The sequence below is a fragment of the Parambassis ranga genome, chromosome 8 (assembly GCF_900634625.1).
Source record: "Parambassis ranga chromosome 8, fParRan2.1, whole genome shotgun sequence".
NCBI lineage: Eukaryota > Metazoa > Chordata > Actinopteri > Ambassidae > Parambassis > Parambassis ranga.
The window spans coordinates 18,630,343-18,642,731 of record NC_041029.1 but is presented as its reverse complement, the minus strand read 5'-3'; the positions used below and the strand labels follow the sequence as shown (position 1 = coordinate 18,642,731).

Genomic DNA, 12,389 nt, shown 5'->3' with positions numbered 1-12,389 from the left:
GGGGTGGGGGTGTTTATGGGTTTATGACAGTCTTTTACTGTTGCAGCCAAACAGACGCCCCTCTCCTTTAAGCTGCAGTGTACAACTGAAGAGACACATATTTTAAACACATGCTGGCTCATCCGCCTCTTTCTCTCTCTCTGTCTCCCCCTCTTACACCCTCTGTCTCTTTTCCCACAGAGTCCAGTCTGGAGATGTATGAGAAGAAGAAGGCAGAGCTACTCTCTACACAGGAGGACAGCAACCTGTAAATATAACAACCAAATATATATACTACCACATGACCTTATGTTTAATTAACAGTGGTGCAATTAAGTGAAGTACGGTGGTATTGTAAAGTCTCTTCTTTAATAGGAATCCAGCATCAGCAGTGCCATCGCACAAAAAACAAGAGACAACAACAACACAGGGGAAAGAAGAGAGGGGAAAATACAAGGATTGACATGGAGGAGAGGAGCACAGGGACTGGAGGTCGCCTGCTCGTTAGTAAAGCATTCAGCTTACACCGTGTCCACATGGCTTAGATTTGTCTCGTTAAAACAGTGGAGCGAGCATATCCTGCAGCAGCAAAACCTCCAGAACCTGTGCTCCTCCAGTCAGGAGAGTACATAGGACAGAAAGTCATAGTGAGAACTAGAAATAAAGAAACAGTCAATAATTAAAATAAACATTATAATTTATGTAGAAGCATCGCTTCACTTTGATCAAACGTTTCTTCCTCTTCCTCCCAACACATCAGCAGAGTCTAACTCATGACTGTTCACCATTAAACAAAGACACATCGGACTGACGGACAGTCGGCACAACAACATGGAAAACAGAATCTAAACATGGCAGAAAAAAAACATCTATATTACAGTAAGATGCCACATCCTGGCAGGACAAAACAATACTCAGCAACTCATTCATAAGAAAGACTAGGTTACTCACTGTATGTACAATAAATTAGAAATATGTCATATCAAGAAACTTCTGTTTAGTTTTGTATGATCTTTTTTCAGTAAGCATTCCCCTCCGACAGATTTAAACACACAAAGAGATAAAGGACGAAATAGCGTCTTCAAAATGACAAGTGACTCGAGGCATGCGCAAACCATGTAAACATTTGTACTCGTAAATAGAGGACGCGAAATCGTAGCGCTCGTTTTAAGACTTTCTAAAAAAAACAGGCTGGTTGAAGACCCGTTCATTAAAAATGAAATAATATCAACGAAACTGGAGACGTGTGTGTAGCCTACATGTAAATAATATACGTGTGTGTGTGTTTTTTAAGCAACCGTCAAATCACACACACACATAAGCCAATGTGTTGTTTATGATCCGTCCATAAAACTGCCATCAGACGCAATTTAAGTGCGCCGACACTCCACATAACGCCACCTCGGCCGGCCTTGCAACCTTGTCGTGTTTTAACACCCAGATCAATAAAACTCTGCATAAACTGAAGTCTAACCAGACAATACTCTGTGCTCCTGCAGCACTTAGATCTTACATGTGGTTGTTGATAAAGATTTGTAACAGAATCTCTAGAATTATGTTTTTTAATATAAATGACTAAATGATCACTGTGACGTCCGAGGGCATCTGGGTGTTTTAGTCTTTCCACCCTGGGTGCGTTTGGAGTCCGCCATTGCGCACGTTTTCAGCATATTTCCTGAAGTGAGAAAGCCGCCTTGCATAGCAGATAATACACAAACTCTAGGCTAATGTATGTATAAAAATAGAGCAGATTCTTTTTCTAATGCAACGCTGAAAAAGACTAGTGAAGATTATTGTAGCAGAGCTACATGGAGACATGGGTTTGTGCGCACTGGGGACAGAAAACAGTATTTAGTTAAGTAGCAGCTGTGGGTGATGTATACTACTGGCCAATCTAATTCAAATGTTTGCGTCTTATGTTTAAATGCATGTCGTGCTGAAGGGTCACGGTGTCATTCTGTATCAATGTGCCCTGGGTCTTGGTGCTTGTACTTATGGATATGATATGGTTCTTTTGCGGTGTCTTCTCTTAGATAAGTCCATGCTAGTTCCAGGCTCACATGTGAAGTGCTCGCAGGATGACTATTAATATCCGGTGCAGGCCGCAGATGAGCCGCAGCCGCCGCTGCAGCACATAAAGCATCCGGAGAGCAAGCCGAAGGATGGAGATCCACGGTATCGACAGCAGCTTAATCGGATCCCCGGCTGCTGAGTCGGGTTAACACCCCTGCCACCACATCACTTTCAAACACCCCCCTCCTCCTCCACCCTCCGGTATGTACTCATTACTTAGGCCGACAACCAGGAAACAAACGGCGGCTGGATGCTTGTATCAACGCCGGCCATCAGGCGCTTTCTAATCACATTCTGACAGTATTTAGTGGAGGGGAAAGAAAAGAATAAAAAAAGGACGAGCACTGGGGTGTGTATGTGCACCCACTATCTGATCCACTTGCTTATTAATGGCTGAGTGAAATCCTGTTTTCAGCAGCTTTGCGCGCCTCCGGTGTCAGCGATGAAACAGGAATAATAACACAAAGAGGAGCGGTGCTTGTCTGCACAGCCCACCTTCACATACACGGCTCCTCTCATATCAAAGCCCAATTAATCTAATATAAAATATGAAGACACAGACATCTGTTCAATCCGTAGTTTTACATTGAGTCATTTAGAGGAGAAGAAGTCCGTGAAGATGTGTTGTCCTGTGAGGTTCGGTCATCCGTTAATACAAACTCAAACTCCAGCCTCCTTCCATCTCACTCAACATCAGACTTCAGCTTTAGGGGTCCTCAGCGCCTGCCAGAGATCAATAAAGCCATTGATCTGCTGTATAGATTGGCGTGATTAGACTGAAGCGTCACGTGGTCATGCCTGAAGGTTAAAGCAAATTGGAAACGGCAGATGTGAGTGTGTGTTTTTGCAGTTCTCGGGAAGGCCATTTTGTGTTCTAGATATAAGAAACCACGAAGTTTTACGTAGGTGTGAGCGTGCGTGCCTGCGTGTGCGTCTGAATGTATGCGCGCGTCCTTAGTCCTTGGGTTGGTCCTTGCTCTGTTTTTTCATTTTCATCCTCCGGTTCTGAAACCAAATTTTCACCTGGCGCTCCGTCAGGTTGAGCGCGCGCGCCACCTCATGCCGCCGGTCCCGCGTCAGGTACATGTTGAACAGGAACTCCTTCTCCAGCTCCAGCGTCTGGTATTTGGTGTACGGGCACCGCTTCTTTCTGGAGGAGCGCGCATGCAGCCAGTTGGCCGAGGGGTCATCTGGAAGGAAGAGAGGATGAGGGAAAAAGAGAAACGATTATTTATCATTGTAGAGTTTAATTATAAGTTACAGACAGCACGGCCTGTGTGCGTAAAAGGAAAAGAACCCTGTGCGTAAAAAGCATTGCTCTGAAACATCTGACTCTGCAATTGACACGTTAGTGCGTAATCTAGGTTTAGGGTGTCAACAGGGCGCAATTTTAACACAAGTGGATCCACGTCTGTTTTTCTTTTTTTTTGGTGACATCACGTGGAAGACAGACTGCTGCATCCAGGACGCACAACACAGAATAAACGCCCTGCTACGCAAATAAAACAGGAACAAATGATGAGTCCTAAAAATGTTTTATTTTCTGTCTACACTCATAACAACGGCTCGGCCATTCCTACAGCAAATAAATAAATCAAGGAGATAACTTGGAAAAAAAACACGAAAATGTACGTTAATTAATACACAATGGTGCGTGTGTGTGTGTGTGTGTGTGTGTGAGTGAGTGAGTGTCTCCAGCCAAATTATTTTTTAAAAAAGAAAGAAAACACCGCGCGGCGGCTGTCATTGCGTCACTTCTGATGTTAAATCTGCTCCTTAATTAATAAGCGGAGTCAAATTTATCGCTCTGACGGGATTAGAAGAAAAAGCTCTTTCTGACGTCCATTGAGGCACTAAGATGTCTGCGCTTAAACACAGCAGCAGACGACTTTATACATATATATGTATATATATACATGTACATGTATACATATATATATATATATATATACATGTACATGTACATACACTGGCTGCAGTAAACACCAAGGAAACAGAAGCTGGTACAGTGTCCTCTTCACTGTGGAAACCTGCGTCTGCAACAGTAAACAACGCTGTGGGGCTGAGTAGATATTCCTGTTTTATGAGAGGAACATAAGTTTTTCCTCACTTTTTATTTCTTTTCCGTATCTCCTCTCTTGTTTGCCAGGCCACCCTGATTCCCCCCACCCTAAAACCCCACCCCGCTTTATAGCTTTCAGACCGATGTAATTAGCAGATACTTCATGTTTGGGACGCACGGATCTGCTTCGGGGCTGAGAGCTGGTCTCCCCTCTGCATCTGAGCTGTGAGGCAGCTTGCTGAGACTGTCACGGCATCTTTAAAAAATAATTCCAAGAAAAAAAAAGAAGATGTAGAAACTTTCATGTGAAGTACCATTGAAACACCAGGCCAGAGCTGGTTCTGGTTCGTTTCCACTTATACCTCTTCTAAATAAAACCTTAAACCATGAGCTTCCTGCGGTTGGGTCAGGCTCTTTCTCCAGTCGGTGAAACAGACACTGCCGCTAAGGCATAAACATCAAAAATGTATCAAACTTTTCTGCCTCTCATCAGAAGGAGCTTTTCTCATAATTGAGACATAACAGCTAGAGATAAATAAGAAGCCATAAAATGCATCAGAAATGATAAATAAAGCAGTGAAGAGAAGCATGCAAAGCATAAAACAAGAATACAGCCGGGGTTGTTCCCTTTGCATTTTATCTATGACAGCATCTCAGTCAGCAGGGCGATTCCAAGTCTAGTGCAAAACCCAAATGTGTCTCCAGGAGGGGATTCCGCTTGGATTTATTGGTTTAAAAAAGCTGGTTTAGTTCAAGTCACTGGTTGTTTTTGTTATACTAAAGGTTTCCCTAGGCGATGGAAGTCAGAGAAGGTCTAGCCATCAGGATGTGTTTTGGAGTATAAGCTCCATCTAAATCAGTTCGGCCCAAAAGGTTCTTAGTACCTCCAAAAAGAAGAGAGATTTATTCCTGCAGCTGGGAGCAGATCAGGTCTGTAGGGCAGGAGGTTATAAAGGAGAGTTTGTGCTCATACATGAAATGCAGTCTCGGTCTTGTTGTCTAAATGGCAGAAGGGATGATCTTATCACTCACAAGTCATGGGGGGAAAGACTGAGCTTCAGCTCCTTTCGACGCCAAGCAGGGAGTGTGTGTGTGTGTGTGTGTGTCCTCCCTGCCTGAGGAGCCAGCCTGTTTCCTAATGAATGTTGGGTGGAGGCCCTGTCTGTCTTCAATTTCACTGGTAATATTTTACAATCATATTTGCAACAACTGCAGATGACATTCATAACTATCAACTTTCTTCCATTTAAAACAGTGTCGTGCGGCTTCAGCTGCACAGTGTTCCTGTTGGATCAGATGTATCCAAGTGGTTTTCAGTTTTTAAACTTGTGATACAGTTTTCACCTCTCAGTTTGGCATGAGCATTATATATGTATATTTTAAGTTAATCCTTTATACTGCTTTACACCTGCTGTTTTATTTCTGTCTGAGCATCACTCCAAAGGAAAGGTCTGCTGGTCCATTGACAAAGACAGGTACACATGTCTTTGTTTTTATTGGCAGGGCGTAAGTTAACAGCAGTTAATGTGGACCTTTAACATGAAGTGTGTGGTGTTTTTTTTCAGCCTTCCAGATTACCATCAGAGATCACACGGCCTCCCTCACCTGTTATGTTTGGAGATGATGCACCTGACTTCCTGACATGTGAGTGATACTGTTTCATTTCCCTTCAGTGGTCACAGTCACATTGTGCAATCAAAACTTGTAAAAGTCGGGTAGGATTGCTCCCTTCTTGAATACAGTTTATCAAGTATTACTAGTTTTAATATTATTTCCGTAGGTGGTTCAGAAAGAAAAGCAAAAACTGTTTGGAACAAAAGTGTTGACGTCAAACACGACCTATCAAAGCATTTCCTAAATGTCAATCATCTGTCCTTAGGGTTTGATTTCATAATTAACAGCAGCATATTCAATGGTCACAACAAAAGAAGTTCTCTCATTTCATTTACCACCAAAACTCTAACCAACCGACTGATGCGTGATCTATTCAACAACTTTGATCCAGCACAACATGCCACCTAAATCTCTCAGCTTACGAAGAGAAGTCCACATACAATCATCAGCAGACATTAGTTTTCTTTCTTCTGGATCAGAACGCTCATGCACAGAACACAGATGTCCTGTCTGAAGTACAGAGGTACAATAAGTCAGGAGGTAAGCTAATTTAAACTTCAAAGTTTGCCATTTAGAATGCACAAAAATAACTGCGCTCTGTGGAATCAGTCACATGTACACATTCAACAGTTTCATATTTATGTTTGCAAACACAGTTTTTCTTATTGAATTCAGTAGATTCAATCCTTTAAAACTTGGGGTTTAGCGCAAGATTGCAAGACCAAAATGGCTGCCGGTGATAGGCTAGTGTCTGTCCCTGTTGACAGAGGATAGCCCCCCCCTTGTTCCTGCCATGATCTTCCCACCAGGGGAGTTATAGTTAGTGACCATCATCAGTAAATACGTCCTTAATACCCTCTGGAATCAATTTCCTCCAACATGGCCAGCATGTAGAGGATCGATTTCATCTCAGAGCAAAATAATGCCTGGTAAAGAGGTGAGGGTGGGTGGAGGTGGGGGGTGCTGTGCTTTTGTCACACGGTAAAGTGGGTACTTTGCATTCCCTGTGTATAATCACCTCCAGAACCATCCATTATCCTCGGAGCTGTGCCGCGACCGTGGCTGTCACGCAGGATGACAAACCGGTGGGGGGGTGGAGGGGCTCGGGGAGAGTGGTGGAAGGACTTTTTTTTTCCAAGGGGTGGGAAGATAGAGAGGATGATGACAGATGGAAAGACGGAGCAAGGGTGGGGAGGGCTGCAGCTTGTATACTCCTAAATCCAAGTTCTCTGTAGGCTACATCTGTGTACCTGACCATCAATGTGTGGTGTTGATGTGGACATGCATGAAGAGACTGATGCTGCTGTAAAGCTGCCTGCTATAGCCTATGGCCCCGCATCACAATCTGTTCAAGTGTAAGAATATATGTGTCTCTGCCGTGATGTGTGTGTGTGTGTCCACCTTGATGAATGCATGGAAACAGTGACCGAAACGGCTACAAGCTAATATCACATCCCGCCTCTTTCCCTGCCCTCCTCCCTTTGCAATTTCACCCTAATAGTTCCAGAAATTGACCTCTCATATATCCCAAAGGCACGTTATTACATTTCCCAAAGACATATTTTATCCACCTCCCCCACCCCCTTGCCCCAGCACCACTATCCACACCAACCCTTGCGCACCATCTCACCAAGCGACCAACAGCAACACGCCAATTAATGGGGTTGTTCAGCTGGCGTTATAAACTTAACAAACTTCAGGGGCAATAACTTTCTGGCTCTGCCCGGCAGCAGCAGCAGAAGCACAAAGACTGAAGTGTAATCTTGTAGTTTATTCTGGATGGTCGCCCAGCACCAGTAACACAAAGAGAAATCTGTAGCTGGATGCAGGATTTAATGTGATGGATTGGATGTGATGTTTTTGAAAGGTGGGATTCCAGGGATGTTGCTCACATGGCGTCCATTTTGAATACATGGGGAGGAAACTCGGTCTGGATCCGTCCTGCTGTTAAGATACATCACGTCAGCACTGGAAAGACATCTAATGACATGTGAAAAAAAAGCCCCTCTGTAATGCCAGAGCTGCATAAAATCCATCATTAATGGAAGGAAAACACGAAGAACCCCAGGTTTCTTTCTTGCTGTGCAGCCACGCTGAGAAAGAGTCATAGCTCTGTTGAGCCATGAATTCCTTCAGGTCTTAGCAGAACTGACTTAATGAGCGTCTATACTGATAAAACACAAGAAAGTATTAGTGAAGAATCATGTTTTTTCCCACAATAGCCAGGGGATGATTGCTGGAGTACAGCAGACCTCATGTATATTTAAGCTGCTCCTCTCCTCACATCCAGCTTTTATAACTATCAACATGCCTCTTACAGCCCATCCAACCCATCCATCCTCATTAACAGCCTGCACACAACAGCTTTAAGGCTACTGCAATTAAAACTATTTAAGAACTTCTCTTGATCCCTGTGCTTCAGCCAACAGTGGACTGAGAATCACTATTCACCAAAATCTCCTATTATAATAAAAAGCGGGGCCTTTAAAGTTTTCTGCCATGTCCTAATGCTGCAAGCGGCTCATGAGGTCAAAGCTCTCGGGAGAATTTGGGCACTATTGAAATCTACATTGTAAGGCCCCTTGTGTGAACAGGAGGAGAAACAAATCCAACTTTGAAATGATATAAAACAATAGAGCCGACATTTTTAGAATGTGAGCAGCTGTTCTTCACCACATACATTGTGCTGGTGTGAGTGTCAGTTCTTTTTAAAACTGCTCTACATTTTTTTAAGTTTTGAAGGCACATTTATGGACATTTTGTGGAAGTATATTTTTTATGTGCCTCTTTCACACAACAACAAAAGAACAGAAGGAAAGAAGCACTAAGACCCACAAACATCTGGCTTTTGCGTGCAGTGGAAGGATACAAGTGGCATTCACTTCCAGGTCAAATGACCTTGGAGCGGTAATGGCTGGGTGTTAGCTTGGCAACATAACACCTTGATGCACACGTTGCCCTTTTCAGGCACATCTCGGTGCGTAATGTGACCCACAAGTTATATCCGTTTACATTTTAGCAGCACTCAAACCAACAAACTAAAACTATGTTAGTGAGCTTAACATGTGCTGAAAGGATCAGTTTGATACCACTAATGCTAAGCTAACCAACCAGATGAGGACGCTGCTGTGAAGGCGAGCCATTCTAAAAAACATGAAAACATGTGACTAGAGGAAGCGCTTCCATTCGCATGATGTGTGTTTCCAGCAGAACTCCCTTGACACTGACCAACATGTGCAGCAGCAGTGGAACCTGGATTTAACCCGAACAGAGATGTGCATGTAGAATTTACAGTTCAAAATGGCCGCCTATAGTGAACAATAGAAAGCAGCCCTCCTCACTTGCTGCTTGGGAGAGCTCCCACTACCTGCCACACAGACCCACTGCAGCACAGACATGTCTGAAAACAAACCACGAAGAAAAAGTGCTGACCCTTTAAGACAGCTCCAACAGGAACTTTTCTCAGTTTCGCCTATTTGAACAGACAAGCATTCACGACCACCGGGCCGGACTGGGACTCACACTGTTACTGGTGGAAAGTCTAATAACTCAGACTGGAGGCTACAAGGCTCCATCCAGCCCTTAACCAGCTCCCTGCTCTGATGGATAGCGCGCTCAGATGCTGTAATAAGGTGGCTGAGTGTGTGTGTGTGTGTGGTGCCAATGTGGTCATAAAGTGTGTTTGTGTGTGAGAGTGTGTCTAGTGTTTGTAATTTGTGTTTCATTTGAAAAGGCCAATATGGAGCTTTCTCTCTGTGTCTGGTGGATCAGACTCAGGCCGGACAGAGAGCAGGGAAACAGCCCGTTCACATGCAGGGTCGACTGAAAAAACACATCAATATTTGTTTTAAAAGAAAAATTATATGAATTATCTTTCTATGGAGCGTTTTTCTGTCCCACCCCCCAAATAAGTCAGCGCGCCGTGGAAAGCTCCAGCAGCACACGGTGCATTAGATGTTGTTGTTAGTGGGAGTGATGATAGAAAAACAGAACTAACCCGTGTTGTGCCAAACCCTCGGCGGCTTTATATCATTATGATTGCGGCGCATGACAGGTAAAATATTATTATTATTTTTAGAGTGAGAGTATGAATAAAACAGGAACGCACATGCGACAGTATGACCCTCAGTCTAGTTATAATACGTGGAGCTTTACTGTGGAAAAAATCTACTAATCAATACTCAGCCAGCGGTTTAATCATGTGTGTGTTGGATTATAATTTGGTAAAAATAAAACAGCTCCTTGCTGTAAGTTCCCGGTGTCCCTGATGTTTTCTTAGGTGCAGGTGATTTGTGTTGGTTAAAACAAAAGTCTCTTTTTCTCGCGCAGTGTGTCGTGTTTAATCTGATCCAGCTTGAAACACTGTCAGAAGCCGCTCTGGGATTTGCATGACCCCATATTCAGATTTATTCCGGCTTTAAGACTCCAGAGTTCTCGTCCCCGCGCGCAGCGAAGTGAGTCCGCCGCGCTGCAGACTGACTTATGAGGCCTCTTCTCTATTGGAAACTAATCAGCCTGCTCCCCGTCTCAGAGCCGCCGCTGCCTGACGGCGCTGTGTGATTTTTTTATGGTTTTTACAGGAAGACAGCTGATTGACAGAAAAGTGACGTTCAAGAAAGTGGAAACGGAAAAAACACGATTCTTTGTTTCTTATTATTTCAAGTTAGCTTCAGAAAGATTTACAGTGTGTTCTAACTGTCCGGTGAAGCCTCAGAGCGCATGTATCCACGCGGTGACCATTAAATAATGTTTGAAGCACACGGAACAGGAGGCCTACAGCTTTTACGCACAGCCTGTCTGGAGATATCACTGCACTTCACCGTATATCAAAAACTCCTCATCTAAAGTATCAAGCCGTGTCATTTTCAAAACAAAGAAGTGCGCATGTCCTGATAATCTGGAGCTAATCCAAACTAAGCACCCTCTCACTGTCACATTGATGGATTTGACGATGAAGAGGACAAAAATCTGGAACATTTTTCCATTTTTTATAGCCTCTGTCTGGCTGGAACTTCCACTGTTATTTAAAGTTGCTGTAACTTTCAGATGTACCACAGCACGTTATTTTTCTACAAGCTGAAGGAATCGGCTTTTAATTACGCATGTAAATAGGCTGCACCGTGTTTAACGGACCTGAGTGCTGTCAGTCACTTTCAAACGGACCTTCTGAGATGTAACAATAATAATAATAATAATAATAATAACAATAATAATAATAATAAGCAGTGCGTTTCCTTCTTTTAATAGGTCAGTTTTCAGTCTGATTTAATAAACCTGTAGTTTGTATGTTGAAGTGTGTCCACATTATAAAAACCATAGACGTCACAGAATAGGGTTGTTTATATATTCCAGATAATCTGTTGTTCATACTGGGACGGTGCGGGCTAAACATCACAGTAAACTCAGAGCAGGAGGTGGGGGCACTTCGGATCTCTGGCTCTTTGTTCTTGTTTTATGGCGGCATTAAAAGCATTTACAATCTCCCTCTCTGCGCGCTCCCTCTCTCCCTCTCCCTCTCTATTTCCTGCTTTAATAACTTACTTTGATCCAGGGCGTCTTTGTCCTCACTCCCTTCACAAATATCCTTATTTTCTTCGAACCCTGCTCCAGGGATGGCGGCCGGATGGTGGCTCAGCTCGCGCGCTGCCGTGGACGTCGACTCCAAGATGTACGTGGTGGTCTCGAGCTGGTGCTGTCCGCCGATTTTGGGTGGGATCTCTCCGCCGAGATGGCCGAGCTGAGGCTCCAGCTTGACCTGCCCCGTTTGGCCCTGCCCCGGGAGAGGTTCTGAGCCGCGCGGCGCGCAGTCCAGCCATGAGCGTAGGCACCGTGTGTCCGCGGCGGGCATGTGCTGAGCGGGGATGTAAGGGTGGTAGACAGCAGGGAGGCCGGTGGCACCATGGTGCGGACTGAACGGGCTCCAGGAGGAGGAGAAGACCGGAGGCTTGGGCTGGAAGCTGCAGGACGGATAAGACTCTGCATGGGGATGCTCTGCGTGCGTAGCACCGCCGGGCTGCCGTCCTCCAGCGGTCGCAGCGGAGCTCGAAGCGGCGTATTGGACGCTGGGAAAGCGCGCTGGGGCCGAGAGTTCATCGCTCTCGTGACTTATGATGGAGTCCACGTAATAGTTGCTCAAAGTCCCAGAAATGGACATTGTCGGACATTATCTGCGAAACGCCGCGAGTTCACTAAATGCAGAACAAGAAGAGAGACATTAGGAGAATTTCCTCTTTCACTCTCTCTCTTTTTCTTCTTCTGTCCTCTGCTCGCTCGCCCCCTCCCTCCTCTCTCTCTCTCTCTCTCTCTCTCTCTCTCTCTCCTCGAACCCCCTTCCTCCCAAACAACTTGCTCACTATAGTGAAACAAAGTGTTACAGCCAGCAGCCTCGTACGGTGCGCGGGGGTTTGTCGGATCTGTGCGCGAGGCGCAAACAGATTGGTCGGACTTTTTCTTCGAGCCTGATAAAGCGTCACTGGAGCGTAAATCAAGCGTGCACGCGGGCCTCTCTCTCTCTCTCTCCCTCTCCCTCCCTCACCCCCCCCCCCCTTAATAGATTGCTCCCTTCTAAATAAATTGTCTTGTTTATATGCAATATGCAAAGTGAACAGTCCGTCCGTGTGTCTGACCTGCGGTATCTACGGCTGCTGTCAAACCAGAATTA

The 12,389-nt window shown here is 44.7% G+C and overlaps 1 protein-coding gene across 1 annotated transcript; it reads right to left on the bottom strand.

Moving 5' to 3' along the window:
* Positions 1-413: 413 nt before the first annotated feature.
* Positions 414-12,058, bottom strand: hoxb9a (homeobox B9a). Its single transcript, XM_028411145.1, has 2 exons — positions 11,270-12,058; positions 414-3,242 (listed from the first exon to the last, which is right to left on the bottom strand). The coding sequence occupies exons 1-2, from the start codon at positions 11,880-11,882 to the stop codon at positions 3,007-3,009; spliced, it is 849 nt and encodes a 282-aa protein (XP_028266946.1). The 5' UTR covers positions 11,883-12,058; the 3' UTR covers positions 414-3,006.
* Positions 12,059-12,389: the final 331 nt, after the last annotated feature.